We start from the raw sequence: 17,625 nt of genomic DNA on the forward strand, positions 1-17,625 counted from the left end.
CGTAAAATATATCTGGAGAGCTCATTGGCCAGTCAGAGTGACGCCATCTGGCCGCCATATTACCACGCACATCGGATCGGTACGGCTTTGCCTCGGAAGCTACACAAAACTCATCTCATCTCATTATCTCTAGCCGCTTTATCCTGTTCTACAGGGTCGCAGGCAAGCTGGAGCCTATCCCAGCTGACTACGGGCGAAAGGCGGGGTACACCCTGGACAAGTCGCCAGGTCATCACAGGGCTGACACATAGACACAGACAACCATTCACACTCACATTCACACCTACGGTCAATTTAGAGTCACCAGTTAACCTAACCTGCATGTCTTTGGACTGTGGGGGAAACCGGAGCACCCGGAGGAAACCCATGCGGACACGGGGAGAACATGCAAACTCCACACAGAAAGGCCCTCGCCGGCCACGGGGCTCGAACCCGGACCTTCTTGCTGTGAGGCGACAGCGCTAACCACTACACCACTGTGCCGCCCGCTACACAAAACTGGACATGTTATTCATTTAATTGTTGAGGGGGAAAACCCCCCCACAAACTGGACATGTTATTTATACACGTGTGTGCATTTGTGTTTGTGCCAGTGTGTGAATGGTTGTTTGTTTTAATCATAATGTACAGTATTCAGTACATTTTATCATCATGGATACATTCAGGGAGATTACTTTCTATTTATTTATCTGACCAAATAGAAAATACATAGACAATACATGTATAACAGAGAAGTGTACTTTACAATATGACAACAATTCTGATTTACACAGAGATGGAGATAGCATGTAGGGCAGGGTCTACGAAAATAACGTCATTTCCTGTTGCCCGGAAGCACGTGAACCCTCATATACTGTTGACAGAAAGAAAGAAAGAAACTTTATTCATCACACACTTGTGAAATTCCTCTCTGCATTTAACCCATCTGAAGCAGTGAACACACACATGCGAGCAATGAGCACACACACCCAGAGCAGTGGGCAGCCATGCTAGGTGCCTTGCTCAAGGACACCTCAGCCCAAGGCCATCCCATATTAACCTAACCACATGTCTTTGAACTGTGGGGGAAACCGGAGCACCCGGAGGAAACCCACGCAGACACGGGGAGAACATGCAAACTCCGCACAGAAAGGCCCCCGCTGGCGGCTGGGCTCGAACTCAGAACCTTCTTGCTGTGAGGTGACCGTGCTAACCACTACACCACCATGCCGCCCATGGCAATATACTTGAATTAAATGAATTTAATACTAAATATGATATGGATTGCTCCATCAAGACTTAAGAAAGTGACACAGAACATTCCAATAGCCCTTATTCAATCAATAAAAAATAATATATTAAACATACCAACACCGAGATTACACAATATTAAAACTGATGATGTGGACCTGGTGAACGTAAAGTGCAACAGTAAGTTTTTGAGAAAATATTTAGTTAACACTCTATTTCCAGGTAGTTAACACTCTATTTCCAAGGAGCACACTTAGTCTTCAAAATTATGACAAATCTAAAATTTCAACTATCAGAACAAATTTCTTAAAATTTTCAATCCCAATACAAAGAAATACATTTTAAAACAATTAGCGATATATATCCCTCCAATGAATTTATAAAAAAAATATTTAAATTAGAAGTAGAAAATTGTTATATTTGTACCACAAACATAGAAACGACAGAACACTTGTTTTATGCTTGTGATGCAGTTCAGAACTTATGGAAATCCCTTCACAATTGGATATCTTCCAAATCCATAGGTATAGATTTCTTTTCCTTCAAAAATATTCAGATGGGTGTGATTCTGAAAAATAAGAACATTGAGTTTCTATAGTGAATAATCTCATTATAGTTACAAAATATTACATACACAAATATCGATCTAGAAACGCTCTCCATCATGGTCTGTACTTAAACAGGAATTATCTTTATTTCACAAAAGTCTCAAAAAAATTAACAATGCCCAGGCCTTATGCTCACTTATATTGTCATATCAGTTGTGCTAACCCCTTGTTATATTTGTTTTCTTTTATTTATTTTATTTGTCTTACATACCTTTAATCCACTCATTAGAGGAGGTGGGATTTTGGGTTTTGATAGAATTGTTATGTATTGTAGTGAGTTTGTTGTTGTATTGTATTATTTTGTTTCAATAAAAAAAAAACTTGCAAAAAACCCCCCACCACCCCTCATATACTGTTCCAGATCAGCAATTAAAAAAACAAAACAAAAAAAACATTCTATTGCACAAAATGAAAAATGCAATAAAACTAATCGTGCAAATAAAGGATGGAAGAGTTACATGTAAATATTACAAATTAACTATTTAGAAACAGAATGATACCAATCCATAGCTATAGTCACAAAATATGTATCATCAATCTTCTAATAATAATAATAATAATAATAATAAAATTAAACAAGTCTTAAATTGATTGCAATATAACAAAACAATAAATTCTATTTTTTTGGGGGGCTTTTTCTACCCCCATTGGACAGGACAGCGCAGAGACAGGAAATGAGCGGGAGAGAGACAGGGAAATAACCTCAGGCCAGAACCGAACCCAGGTCCCCAGATCCATGGCATGGCGCCCCATCCACCCGAGCCACGACACCCCACAATAAATTATTCTAATACTCCATTTATTAGAATATATTTCCATACAAATTAATATTTCCAAAACATTTTAAAAAATTGACATAAATTTCAAGAAAACCTAAATAACATCAGGCAATAACTATTTATAACTATATCAAACAAAAATAAGCTCAATACAACAATTCTATAGTATTAAAAAAGTCAGTGTGTATTAAAGAAAATGAGATGCGAGATATTAGTGTGAGCACTGAGGAATATCTATAAATGACTGAACTCTATCAGGATCGATTCATGTATGATGTGAATTATGTGATCAATAAACAAGACAGGACTGTGAGAATGAAGTGAAAATGGTAAATAACATGAGAAAATGATCCTGTTTCAACAACTGCCTTAAATAGAAAGGAAGAAGAAATATAGAAAATAGAAAGATACATTGTATAAGAGGAAAACTGAAATAATCTGCGTATAATAAATATAGTAGTATAAGAGCCGTTCAAAAAATAATCAGACTGAACTGGAAAAGGGAAAAAAACCAATAACAATGAAGGCGAGCGCTATAAAGATATGTAGGGAATGTGGGTAAAGTTGAGAAAATAAGAGGAGATAATGAAAGGAAAAAAGTCAGGAAATACTTTTCTTGGGGCTAATTTGGTCGGATACGACAGTTTAACGCATAAGCCAAGTACACGCGATGGATGTGGTAATATGGCGGCTTGGACGCTTCATTTGTCTGTAAAGCGCAGATTGACCAATGAGCTATCGAGAACGTGGGAAGCTCGTCTTCACGCCGGTTACCAAGGAAATTTCCGGAAGTTACGCCTTCGTTAGTATGCGCCGTGTGCTTATTGGCTAGAACTCTTTGTATTTGTGTGTCGATTGAATAATTTCGGTGTCTATCTGGAAGGAAGCTCAATTGACCCACCCCTCTGTGTGCGGGGTTGAAGAGTCGTATTGAAACAGCGACGATTTTATATTATTATTATTATTATTATTATTATTATTTCACTTGTTTTGGAACTGCGCACAATAATGAACGGAACAAAGCAAGTTTTTCATTAGTCTATGCACAAGATACATATCAAATATAAAACAATAACTATTGCTTCTTAACTTATCATCTTTTTTAACAATAATCAGGTAAACGTGTTAATACTTTAAACATTTGATATTTTTGAACTCATTTTACCAGATATGTTGCAAGATCTAACATCTCGAGCTAAACTATGTGGAACCTGAATACTCCGAACCACATTTGCAGCCGGAAACATTTGATAGTGACGCAGGAAGTGAATCTGTCCAATTACAAAACTTTCGAGCAAGTTTGGCCCGTGTAGTGAATTAATATAGTTTTGTTGGCGTAAATTAAAACGAAATAACATACCATTAGGATATTACTGTCAGCATAATATTGTTTTTCCATTTATAAAAATCTGCAACCGCAGATCTTAATCGATCTCCGACCAAAGTCTGTTCATGCACCGAGTTGACTGAGTGAGATCAGGTCAGTGTTATAGGAGCAGATCCCTTGGATATGGCAGATCCAGAGTCGACGCCTGGGGACGGTCTCGCCAGAACTCTGAACTTTAACGTGGGTGTGTTGGGACATGTCGACAGCGGAAAGACGTCTCTGGCCAGAGCTCTGAGCAGCACTGCGTCCACGGCGGCCTTCGACAAGAGCCCGCAGTCCAAAGAGCGCGGCATTACACTGGACCTGGGTTTCAGCGCCTTCACTGTTCCCCTGCCCGAGCACATGAGGCAGAGCTGTGGAGAATATGACAGTCTGCAGTTCACACTGGTGGACTGTCCGGGACATGCCTCCCTCATTCGCACCATCATTGGCGGTGAGTACCAAACATCATATGCAGAGCTTCCCAAAGATAAATAAAATCTTAAGTGTAACCTTCACTGAAACAGTGGATTCCTGGTCTCAGGTGTTAAATCTTTGACTGTCAAGTGAAGCTGTCAGTTAAAGACTGCAGGATACATCATTTGCTGTTCGTGATCGAGTTATTGGCCTTTACAATACTTCTATTACAGAAGGTTACAATATGCACGGAGCAGATCACAAACCAGTTTCAGAAGTGCCACATGCTCACTGAAGTGTGAACAGTTTCTGGAATTAGCACATGTTTTGTGCTTATTAATCTTGTGGTCTTTTTAAGCACAAAACAGAAGTGGTTGACTGCTATTACTTTTGGAAGAATTTACAATCCAACAGCATGCACTTCCAGTTATAACCACAAGGTGGCAAAAAATTGCATAACAGTGAAAAAACGTGCATGAAAGTTGCAGTTCAGTTCATCAGGCCCCAAGATCCCAACCCTGAGAGAGGAGAAAGTCAGTAGTGCCAACAAAGGTTAACTGTGTGTTTGGTGAGCACATGTGGTTGTATAAAGCAATAGAGCAGTGTTCAGTTTCTCAGACAAACTTTTCGTCTCTCCAGCCTGATGGCTTTATTTTGTTAAACACTTTGTGTCTTTCTCATAGTTTTGTCTCAAATGTGTGCTTGTCATTAAAATAGTTTCACATTTTAATGACAATTCTTCTGTATTTGTGCGTCTTCAGGGGCTCAGATCATTGACCTGATGATGTTAGTGGTCGACGTTGTGAAAGGTATGCAGACGCAAACTGCAGAGTGCCTTCTCATTGGTCAGCTCACCTGTTCGCACATGATCGTCATCCTCAATAAAACAGACCTGTTGCCCAGTGACAAGAGACAGAGTGCCATTGAGAAGATGACCAAGAGGATGCACAAAACTTTGGAAAACACTAGGTGCACATTCATAGAAGCACAATTATGTTTTTAATTAAGCTTTAGCATGTAATGTTGTGTATAATGTACATGTAATTGTTGCAGTATGGCAGTGTATTGAATGGAGATTTTTTTTCAAACAGTTTCTGATAATAGCTATAAACCTGTGTGCTGGCAACTCAATTCTCATCATGACTGTTTTGATTTCATGGTTGAGTAGATTTAAAGGTTGTCCAGTCATTGCCGTGGCAGCAAAGCCAGGGGGACCCGAGGCTCCAGATACAGCAGAAGCACAGGGAATCACTGAGCTCATAGAGGTGAGAGCATTTGGTACAACCTACCAGTCTACATTTGTTCCAGTACTCACATTTTAACTACTTATCATCTTGACTACGTGAGTTTGGTATGTTTGGATCTGTACTCAGCGTCTGACAAACAGCATGTAATGTATTTTGTGTTTAATGTTTGTTTAGCTGCTAAAATCCCAGGCGTTTCTACCTCAGAGAGACCCAGCTGGTTCTCTGCTAATGGCAGTGGATCATTGTTTCTCCATCCGTGGCCAGGGAACAGTCATGACAGGCACCATCCTGCAGGGGGCACTGCGTGTCAATGATACACTAGAGATACCTGCACTCAAGGTACACAGATGGATACAACGCATATCTGTATTTTGTCTCCCACAGTTTCGACACTCGTAGTAAAAAAGGATTCCTCATGGGTTCTTTAGATTAGTAGAGATTTTTTGCATCCTAAAGTTTTCAGTGTCACCTGAAACCCTCACTAAAGGGTTAAAGAGAGACAGAAAAACTTGAATGTGTGAAATGGAACGTAAATGGTGTTGAAGTCGTTAAATGATTTGAGGGTTGTAATTAGATTTAACATGTTGAGGTCTTTCTTTTTAAAACGATAATGGGGCATGTCCCACAACAACCAGTACCATAAACCATTCCGCAAATAAGCATGCTGTTTTAGCGTGAATGAATGCCAGCCATGTTTTTCACAATGTATGGATGGTTAGCAAAGGAAATTGTGTGGGAAGAAAAACACAAAATATTCCATTACAGTTAGCTGTTCCAGTTCGCTAACTGTAGATCAATGATTCAGACAACTTATTTTTATATAGTGGATTGACATAAGCTTACTGTAAAATATTTAATTCGACATAAATTTAGTACATGCCCATGAGTGCACCATGAGTCTTCAGTGTTTTCCTGTTTCTCAGAGTATTCTGGAATAGAGGTGTGTATAAGCTAAGAGACACATCTGCAAAAAGTCCCAGCACACCAATTTTGAATACATTAAGATAACTGAGGATGACTCAAACACTAAGGCTACGTTCACACTGCAGGCTGAAGTGACTCAAATCCGATCTTTTCGCCCATATGTGACCTGTATCCGATCTTTTATTGACAATATGAACGACACAGATCCGATTTTTTTTCAAATCCGACCCAGGCCGTTTGGATATGTGGTCCTAATTCCGATTCCTATCCGCTCTTTTCATATGCGACTTCAGTCTGAACCGCCAGGTCGCATTCATCCGACTTACACGTCATCAACAAGCCACAAACGTCACTATTCTGCGCTGAAGTAGGCGGCGGGTCTCTCAAAAAAAGTTACAACAACATGGCGCATAATCACGGGCGCAGATAGAGGGGGGGACTCATCCCACCCAGATTTAAATTCACCTCGTTCGGTCCCCCCCACTTATAGGGGAGGAAAAAACGTCTTTGCTGTCTTTCTTTGCATAAGGCAAACCTCATGGAAAAATCAAAAGACTAATTACCATTCGGTTTATTGAGGTGCACAGCAGTGTATACATAGTTGCAACAACTCACATAAAACAAAGACTGATATTCGGTTGGTTGAGCTGCGCAGACTGCACAGGTTGCGAGCTCGAGCTTGGTTGCTATGGTTACTAACAACAAGTTTGACAGGCATATCGGGGTTGGGGTTGGTTTGCTGGCAGCTTTGTCCCCCCCCCAGTTTTTTGTCCCTCCCAGTTCAAAAAATGTATCTGCGCCCCTGCGCATGACATCAATGCGAGGGACGCTTCGGGCTGTGAAGGTTCTGAATCTTCTCAATGGAAGGACGCAGAGGTTAGGGAGCTGATTTCCATTTGGGGGGATGCAGCTATTCAAGCTAGATTGGATGGGTCATACCGCAACCGGGCGGTTTTACTTCCGTAAACACTGGCCATGCTCACTGCGTGTGATGTCGTCGTATCCTGCAATGCGCATGCGGAACACTTTTAGGTCGCTTTTCGTTCATACTGAGGATCACATACAAGTCGCATATATTTGTTAATGTGAACGACCTCACAAAAAAATCGGAATTGAGCATTAAGCCTTGCAGTGTGAACGTAGCGTAAATAAACTCCTATTAAATATCAGAATGTTCTTCTTTGTAATTAAAACATTTCTCATCATTGTGGGCTTGCTGTGATCCTTAGGTAACGCGGAAGGTGAAATCGATCCAGATGTTCCATAAGCCGGTTCCTAGTGCAATGCAAGGAGATCGGGTCGGTGTGTGTGTCACACAGTTTGACCCAAAGCTGCTGGAGAGAGGGGTGGTGTGTACACCTGGTTCACTGCATACCATTCATGCTGCCATTATTTCTGTATGGAAGATTGAGTACTACCGCGGGGCACTTAGCAGCCGTGCAAAATTCCACATCACCCTTGGACATGAAACAGTCATGTCACGCGTGTCATTCTTCAGCCGGGCTTCTCCAAGTGCTGACTCAGTAGCAGCGTCTCCTTCAGGACAGAGCGCAGAGACTTTCTCATTTGACTGGGAGTTTTGCCACCAGGAGGAATATTTGACTGGCCAGGGAGAAGCCAAGGGGCGGGATCCAGTTCAGTGGGCATTATTAGAGTTTGAACGGCCTGTCACATGTCCACCACTCTGTTTGGTGATTGGCTCCCGGCTGGACTCTGATATCCACAGTAACACATGCAGGCTTGCTTTCCATGGAAAGCTGTTAGACGGCTTTGAAGACAAAAACTATGTGGACAGCGTCTTGCCCAAGCTCAAAATCAGTAAAGACAAGCACAAAGAAGGAGCAGTGGAACGGGTAACAACCACCTATTCAATACATACACAACTTTCAAGTTGTATGACCCCCTCCCGCCTCCTTTTTTTTTAAAAACAATACTGTAAAATTGGGCCACATTAAGTTGACATGATGCAACATTTTGTGCTTTATTATATGTAGCTATAATGTAATTACTATCAGCGTTTAGTGCAACATGATAATGGTTTAAATGATCATCACAATTATTTTGTTCAGTATTATTTATCATAATTATTCAGTTTTATTGCACTTTTCCAGAAATCAGCCTTCTAGTCTATATTCATTCATATGTACAGGGGGCTGCAAAAGTAGGTATACAGTAATGAAAAACAAACCGCATTATTTTATTGATTATACAAACATATTAATAATAAACATATTAATCCCTCAAACGTTCAAACTGTTGCCCCCGGTATTCACACACTCCACTAGTCGAGTGTGGACACCCATGCGCGCACTGGCACAAAGGTCTTTATCAGCATCAATTTCCTGGCAAGCCTCCCGTATGAACTGAATCATGGCATCAACAGAACATGGCTTGCGTGCGAAAACCCTATCTTTTATACATCCTCAGAAAAAGAAGTCCATAGGGGTGAGATCTGGTGAATGTGGTGGCCAGTCAACGGCTCCCCAACGTCCGATCCACCTGTTGGGAAATTCTTTGTCAAGTACCGCACGCACATTGAGTGTGAAGTGCGGTGGTGCCCCATCCTGCTGAAGGTAGAATTCGCCCTGCTGCTGTTGTTCGCGTGTAATTCTTATTGTATACCTACTTTTGCAGCCCCCTGTATAAATGACTAAATAAATAATTCTAAATACAAAAAAAGATATTAAGATTATAAAAAAATTAACACAAACAGTGCCAGTCAAAAGTTTGGAGACACCTACTCATTCATAGGTTTTTCTGTATTTTGACTATTTTCTATATTGTAGAACAATACTGAAGACATAAAAACTATGAAATAACACCTGGAATTATGTGGTGAGCAAAAAAGTGTTAAAAATGTTTATTTTTTTCGCGGTCCAAATCCTGCGCTCTGATTGGCTGGCGAGTCCCAGTTACGGACCCCGATTATGGACCTCTGGCGACTCAATCGTTCACAACAACAACAAACATAGTAGAATTTTTTTTGTCAACATTTATCTTTTTTTTTTAAATAAGATTTATTTATAAGGTTATCACAAATCTTATAAATTTTTGCCAGCATTTCTCAGGAGAATAGCATTAATTTTACAGCATGGATAGCGATAACGACAGTGTTCACAGCAAAAGCAAGTTTTACTACCCTGAGGAAGAAGAAATAAAAGAAAACATTTCAGGAGAAAGCTAAAAACCTGTAACTTGCTAACGCCGAGCAAAAACATGGCTGAATCCTGAATGACTCCTATTTGTATAAATAGGGGACGACATAGGCGACAAAATGTAGTTTTTTTCCTGCCATGGAAGTGCACTTATATACCGAGGAGGAAGCAATTTGCATTACAGCCGTGAATGAGGATTCAAAATGGCATTAATTTTACAGCATGGATAGTGATAACGACAGTGTTCACAGCGAAAGCGAGTTTTACTACCCTGAGGAAGACAAAATAAAATAAAACATTTCAGGAGAAAGCTAAAAACCTCTAACTTGCTAACAGTTTGATCTCATTAGTTAATGAGGCCCATTTTGGACCATGTTATCCTAATACATAATATTACGTTAGGTAAAAACTTTAAACCAGTACAATCTCTTCTTCAAAGTTTCACCAAATGGCTTTATTTATGCAATATAAAGGTCATAATACTGTATAACTTTGTTCAAGCAAAAACACCAAGCAAAAACATGGCTGAATCCTGAATGACTCAATTTTTTATAAATAGGGGACTACATAGGTGGCAAAATATAGTTTTTTTTTTCCTGCTATGGAAGTGCACTTGTATACCGAGGAGGAAGCAATTTGCATTACAGCCGTGAATGAGGATTCAAAATGGCGGCTCGGTTTTCCCTTTCGGGCGCTCTTGTTTTCTGTTAGAATTTGGTAAAGAAAAAAATAAATATATTATTTACCAGCTCAAGGTCGGTCCGTATGGTGAAATACCGTGACCTCGGCCTTGAATACTGACCTCAGCCCAGAGGGCCCCAGTCAGTACTTTCAAGACCTCAGTCACGGTATTTCACGATACGGACCTCCCAGCTGGTAAATAACATATATGTGTTTCATATTTTAGATTCTTCAAAGTAGCCAGCGTTTACCTTGATGACTCTTTGCACTCTATTGGCATTATCTTAACCAGCTTCATGAGGGAGTCACCTGGAATGCTTTTCAATTAACAGTTGTGCCTCGTCAAAAGTTAATTAGTGCAATTTCTTGCTTTCTTAATGTATTTGAGATCAAACAGTAAATAGTAAATAATACAGTAAATAGCCCTATTCCACAACTGTAGTAATCCATATTATGTCAAGAACCGCTGAACTAAGTAAAGAGAAACAACATCCATCATTACTTTAATACATGAAGTGTCCTTTTATTAATAAAATAAAGAAAAATCATTGAATTAGGAGTGTCCAAGCTTTTAACTGGTACTGTACATCCATATATACGCACACACACACCACATATTGTAGTTTTACCCTGCTTCTGTAGTGAACTTTAGTTCTGCCTGTGTCTTCAGTCAGTATGTTTAGGAAGCAGAAACAGGAAATTTGTCTGAGTGCACTGTGATTGATCGGATTGGTTAAACCCTTCAAGTCCAGGCTTATTGTTCAGTTTTTCATCTTAAAGGCGAATGTTCAGTATCGACTTTAAATTATTCCATGAAACCCATCACAAAAAACATCAAGTGAATATTGTAAATCTGGACTCATTAGGGGATGAAAACAAACACTGAGCTCCTGATTTATTGTTATCTAAAGAGATCTACAGTTAGCCTCTTAACTGTAGCAACGCTCACCATTATTATGGTTGACTGTGCGTAAATCATTGAGTCAGACAAAAGTTATGTAAGAACATATTTCTAATAGGAACTGAAGGATGAGAGAGTCAGCTTGGTTAGATGCCAATATCAGACCGTTGTCAAGATCGACGTATTGCTAACGTCCATGTTTAGATGACAAGTCATATATTGTATATCTGGTTAAATGTCTTGTCATGCCACTGATGGTTAAGTAAGATGTGACCTTCTTACAGAAAAGATTATGGTGTATTAACTGTATTTATCTGCAACCAGGTGACAGATGACTACACTGTGATTGGTAAAAACCTGTTCAAGAAAGAGACCAACCTTCACCTGTTTGTGGGCTTAAAGGTTACACTTTCTTCAGGAGAGACCGGGGTCATTGAAGGCAGCTTTGGGCAGAGTGGAAAAATCAAAATTAGAGTTCCAGGTATGAAACACACACAGACACCCCGAATACATGTACACTACACAAATTGCTGATTCAAATTCCTCAGTTATTTTTTGCTTAGAGCAGATTTTCTGCCAGGTTCTCGCTGACTGGTAGCACACTAGTGTTGTAACTACATATCAAAAATACCTGCTGTCTAATAAAGATCGACCTTAGACACACGTACCTCGACACAGGTATTTTACTATAAATTTTTTTTTGTTTTTTAGAGCAAATGAAATTATATGAATGTGAATATTCTTCCTTTTTGCAGCTATATTAAAAAAAAAACTGGCCAACTCTCAAGGCTTTGATAGCAGTGTTTGAACTGTTATATTAATTGCAGGATTATAAGCTATTGATGCCTTTTGTGTGGAAAGCTTCACCTGCAGTTCAGACTAATGTTTTGGATTGAGGGGTTGGTAGAGATAAGTAACTTTGAGCTACACAATTACTCAATTTAATTCAGTTCAATTCAGTAATAGAAATACCAATAATAACAATACGAAATAATAAATAATAGTGCAAAACAGTAATTACAATTTTGTGAACAATGCTGAACAGTACCGTTATATAATGAATAGTACAATCCAGTTATTCCATCGTGTTGTTAGATAATATTAAAGATCTATAAATGCTGTAGCACTGTATATATATAAAGGACCTGATATTTTGGTGGATGATTTATAATAAACTTTCAGTTCGTCTCCTCTGTCAGTAAAGTTGGAGTGAAGCAGCTCGATTTTAATCCTTAAATGCCATCTCGGGTCACCTCTGACTTTTGGCCTCATTCTCTCTCTCTTCCATATCCTTTTTTTCCCCCCACGAAGGCTCCCTAAGTCGCTCCCTCCAATTTTCATCCAGTTTGTTCACTGAGGAGTTGGATTTAAATCCAGATTTCTGCAAAGCTGCTTTGAGACAAAGGCTATATTAAATGCACTCTCCACTTAAAACCTCATTGAATTCAATTGTTATAAACATCTAGATACCAAAATGATCTAAAATCTTGTGTTTTTGTGTTAGGAACATGATCACAATGTGCAATTAGTTATTAGTAAACAAGATTCTTAAATGTAAAGCTCAAAAAGATGTTTACTATAATCTAGTCCTTGAAAAACATCTTTGAACAGGAAGTTATGTGTGAAGGGGTCTCGGTACTATCTGGATGCACTCTTAGTGTTGGGGCCAGTAACAAACGAAGTTAAAACTATTGGCACAAATCAAATCATTCATATTTCATTACGCAATTCTGTTATTGTGATACCGTTTTTGACAGTGCATTATAGGCGAAACGTGAGGATTTGTTTCTCTGTTTTCAAAGTGGTAAGGCATACGCAAACCGCTTTCTTTTTCTCTTCATTCCAACAGAGGGACTGAAAGAAGAAACAAAGCAACTCCTCTCCTCTTCCTCCAAGAAAAAGGGAAAGGGCGGGGCTAAAAATGAACCACCTAAAGAAGAGGACGCCAAAGTAGACTCTCAGCCTATAACCATTCATCTGAATTTTAAAAGATATGTTTATGACCCTCATAAAAAGATGGTGCAGTCTTGATTTTTACAGCACTAATAATGGCTATGGTAGAGACTAATTAAGAGGAGCAATAGAGGGAGCTCAAGCTCAGGGTGATTAATTAGCAGTCACATGAGGTTCTGTGCATATGAATGTGGCAGGAAGTGTGAGTACGTAACCCTCTGATTGGCTTTCTGGTACTTTGGAATCATGTAGTTTCCCTGCAATAAAATACCCAACACTGGAGAAAATACTGAATTACAGAAGGCAGTCTTTTTTCACATGCTTTGGAATATTTTTATTCTAGTTGGCAAATGCATGAGTTGTATATTTATAGTTAATTGGAATTTTAGTATAACACAAAAACAGCAACCTTATTTTCGTGCATATTGTATGTTTCACCTAAAATCTTTGGATAAAATTTACTTTGAGAAATGCTGTGTCTGTAAACCTTCACATGTGTGTCTCAGGCCTTTCCTGTATTCTGTACTAACATTAATGAAGTGTAGTAGAGTTGAATTTCTGTTCTTAATTACAACAGGAATAGAGAGGGAATACACTGCAGGGCATCAGAGAGAGAGAGACTGTGTGAGATACATCAGTGTGAGTGTGTTAACTTTGCTAATCAGGGTCCTTCATCAGAAAAGTCCTACACAGCACCTGTTTAATATTCCTAAACAAGTGGAAAGAAAGGAAAGCAGAGGAAAATAAGGAAAATGGGCAGTGAGGAAATGAAAACAGAACATGATATTGACGTTACATGACATGACATTACAGGAATTTAGCAGACGCTCTTATCCAGAGCGATGTACAACAAGCACAAAAGTCAGGTACAAGAAGTGCTGAACTTCTAGACAAGAACTTGTTAGCATTTACAGTAAATGTGCTACAATTAGGGTAACAGCCAGAGATACATTGCAGTACTCGGAGAAGACAGGAACTGCAAGCAGATATTATTGCTTGATCTGAGACTTGGTCTTACTTGGATTGCACTCACTCACTCACTCACTCACTCTCCAAGTGACCAGGCTGAATTAAAATCCTTGAAACAAAATTTCTCAGTGTGTTTCCAACATTATGGCAACAGTTTGGGGATATATGGGTGTTATATTAAGGTGTCCACATACTTTTGGCTATATACTGTCTATGTGTTTTCCCCTTTGTAAGGTCCCAAAAGTAATTGGACAAACTAACATTATTATACAGTGTGCGATCAAAAAGTTCCAGCACTTTTCCTGTTGTGAAACAATGGAGTAGCACGTTCATGCACATGTAGCAAGTGAGTCACCGTGCTGCATGACCTCATGCTATCAGCAACAGGACCTGTGTTCCACACGTTTTTATGACAGCGTGTATGTACACATTTGTGATTTGCACAATGCACAAGTATTTGCGATCGGCAATGGAGATTATTGAAATGCTTTAGCAAGCCTATGGCAATGAAGAATTTCAAGAGGGGCAGGACGTTACTGGAGGATGACACACGAATGCCACTCAAAACACCTCACCTAGCTCATTGCTTCATTGCCATAGTCTTGGTGAAGCATTTCCATGGTCTCCATTACGGATTCTCCAAATTTCTGACATAGAATTTCATGTTTGCTCTTTGGTCCATCGTAAAATCGAAAATATGCATATGCACATTGTCAAAAAAAAGTGTAATACAGGTCACATGGCATACTGACTCACGAGAGTTACTACTCACTCCTGCTGCACATACATGACCTTACTACACTGAAGAGGAACAGTCCCAGAACTTTTTGATCACACCTCATAAATTCATTTATTCATTAATTTTCTATACCGCTTATCCAGTGAGGGTTGCGGGTAAGCTGGAACCAACCATAGGTGACATTGGGCGAGAGGCGGGATACATCCTGGATAGGACACCAATCTATTGTGGGGCTAACACAGAGAGACAGTCAGCCATTCACACTCACACCTATGGGCAATGTAGAGTAGGCAATTGACCTAATTTTGATGTCTTTGGACTGTGGGAGGAAACCGGAGCACCCGGAGAAAACCTATGCAGGCACGAGTTGATTATACAAATTCCACACAGAAAGGACTCTGTTAACTGCCAGGTTTGAACCCAGAACCTGCTTGCTATGAGGTGACTGAGCTAGCCACTGCACCACCATGCCACCCTAATCATAAATTTAACTTTTAATACTTGGCAGCAAATCCTTTGCAGTCAGACAGTCTGAAAACTGGAACCCATAGACATTACCAGATGCTGTGTTTCTTCCCTGGTGATATTCTGCCAGGCTGATACTGCAGCTATCTTCAGTTTCTGTATATTCTTGGGGTATTTTGCCTTCAGCAAGTGAACTGCAGCTCAGCTGGATTCAGATCAGATGATTCAGTTGGCTACTGTAGAACATTCCATTTCTTTGCTTTAACAAAAGTCTTGAATTACTTTCGAAGTATACGTACTTTGTGTCACTGACTGACTGCACGGTAAAGTACCATCCAATGAATTTTAAGCCATTTGCTTGAATCTGAGCCAATAATCTAGCCCTCTAAACTTCAGAATTCATCTTGTTGCTTTTGTCAGCAGTCACATCATTAATAAATACAAAGCAACCAGTTTTATTAGCAGCTGTACCTGCTCGTGGCATAAGATGAGGTGATATGCTTTGGATCATGAGTGGTTCCTTCCCTTCTCCATACTTTTCTCTTCCTGTCATTCTGGTTTAAATTGATCTCGGTGTCATCTGTCCATAAGATGTTGTTTCAGAACTTGTATGGGCTTTCGTAGATTTTTTTTTGGCCTAAGTCTAATCTGCTTTTCCTGTTTTTGAGATTTACTGATGGTTTACATTTTGTGGTAAACCCTCTGCATTTATTCTGGTGAAGTGTTCTCTTATTTGTTGACTTTGATACAGATATACTGACCTCCTGGATGGTGTTCTTGATCAGGCCAACTGTTGTGAAGGGGTTTGTCTTCACCAGGGAAATAATTCTTCTGTCATCGACAGTTATTTTCTGTAGTATTTCAGGCCTGTTGGAGATGCTGAGCTCACCAGTGCATTCTATTTTTTTAAGAATCTACCAAATAGTCTATTTGGCCAGCTAAACTTTCTACTAGCTCGCTGATTTTTTTTTTTGTTTTGATTTTTCTCAGCTTAATGATGACTTGCCTCACTGGCAGTGGCAACTCTTTGGACTTCATATTGGGAGATAACAGCCATAGACTCCCAATGCAAATGCCACATTTCAAATCAACTCGAGACCTTTTAGTTTACTGGCAAGTGCAATAATGAGGGAATAATCCATGCCTGGCCATGGAGCAGCTGAGCAGACTCTCATCCTGCAAGAGAAGAGTCAAAATGTCCATTGTTTTCAGGCAAATCCCTCTCCAAAACCAGACAGGTTCAATTCAAAAATTTTAGGTTCAAGAACTATATGTAGGTAAGAGAGCATTATCAGATTATTGAGAAGGCAGCTCACTTCTTTCTCTCTCTCTTTCTCTCTCTCACACACACACACACACACACATATATATATTATGCGCACCTGTGATGGGTTTTTGAGGGAAGATATAATCTGATATCAAAGGGAGGCATCTGAGGCGATCAGCCTAATATATGAAGAATTGAATACTGCAGAATTCTCTGTCAAGGTTTACAGTATCTGCTTGTCTTGTGTCTTGATTTTTTTTTGCTTGTGTATATGTTTGTTGATTTTAGTCTCTTTTGCATTTTATTGTTTTAGATCCTGTGTGTTGCAATTTAAAATAAAATGGAAATTGAACACAATTTTCACAGAATTCAATATAATGCATTCAGAACTTTACCTTCTCATACACAGTGTGTGTGTGTGTGTGTGTGTTTAGATTGACAACTTGTCACTTGTTATCAGTCAGATGCTTAATTACAAAACCAAGTCAATGGATCAATCTATGGATTGATTTGCCAATTCCAGACATCTCTTGTAGGGATCAATGAGTATTGCTAAGTGACTTTGGAAGAATTGTTTTTGTTCTTCTCCTTGTGTACTTTATCTTCTTTTGTTATATTTACATATACCCTTCCTTTAAAATGTTTTGCAGAAAGTTTTGTACATTTATTTAAAATAAAAACACAAGTTTTCAGACCTTTTACTCAACGCTTTGTTAAAGTCCCCTGGCAACAATTACAGCCTTAAGTCTTCTTGGCTATGATGTTACATGCTTTGCACACCAGGATTTGGGGCTCTTCTCCAATTTCTTGATGCAAAACCTCTGAAACTCTGTCAGGTTAGATGGACTCTACCTCCCTTTTCAGGTTTCCACAGAGCTGTTTAATCATGTTCTAGTTCAGGCTTGAGTTGTGACACAAACAAAA

At 39.3% G+C, this 17,625-nt stretch overlaps 1 protein-coding gene across 1 annotated transcript; it reads left to right on the forward strand.

The window, feature by feature from the left end:
- Positions 1 to 3,875: 3,875 nt before the first annotated feature.
- Positions 3,876 to 13,555, forward strand: eefsec (eukaryotic elongation factor, selenocysteine-tRNA-specific). The gene is made up of 7 exons (XM_060918317.1): positions 3,876 to 4,437; positions 5,162 to 5,369; positions 5,569 to 5,665; positions 5,822 to 5,986; positions 7,801 to 8,424; positions 11,633 to 11,789; positions 13,158 to 13,555. The coding sequence occupies exons 1-7, from the start codon at positions 4,128 to 4,130 to the stop codon at positions 13,337 to 13,339; spliced, it is 1,743 nt and encodes a 580-aa protein (XP_060774300.1). The 5' UTR covers positions 3,876 to 4,127; the 3' UTR covers positions 13,340 to 13,555.
- The last annotated feature ends 4,070 nt before the right edge of the window (positions 13,556 to 17,625 follow it).

This window comes from Neoarius graeffei, chromosome 4, assembly GCF_027579695.1.
Source record: "Neoarius graeffei isolate fNeoGra1 chromosome 4, fNeoGra1.pri, whole genome shotgun sequence".
Taxonomy (NCBI): Eukaryota; Metazoa; Chordata; class Actinopteri; order Siluriformes; family Ariidae; genus Neoarius; species Neoarius graeffei.

What these genes read in the sequence shown, in the direction of transcription:
- eefsec (XM_060918317.1), top strand. Translation starts at nt 4,128, where the DNA reads ATGGCAGATCCAGAGTCGACGCCTGGGGACGGTCTCGCCAGAACTCTG. An exon ending in AAAACTTTGGAAAACACTAG is followed by an intron (nt 5,370 to 5,568) that starts GTGCACATTCAT and finishes ATGGTTGAGTAG; the next exon opens with ATTTAAAGGTTGTCCAGTCA. An exon ending in AAGAAGGAGCAGTGGAACGG is followed by an intron (nt 8,425 to 11,632) that starts GTAACAACCACC and finishes ATCTGCAACCAG; the next exon opens with GTGACAGATGACTACACTGT.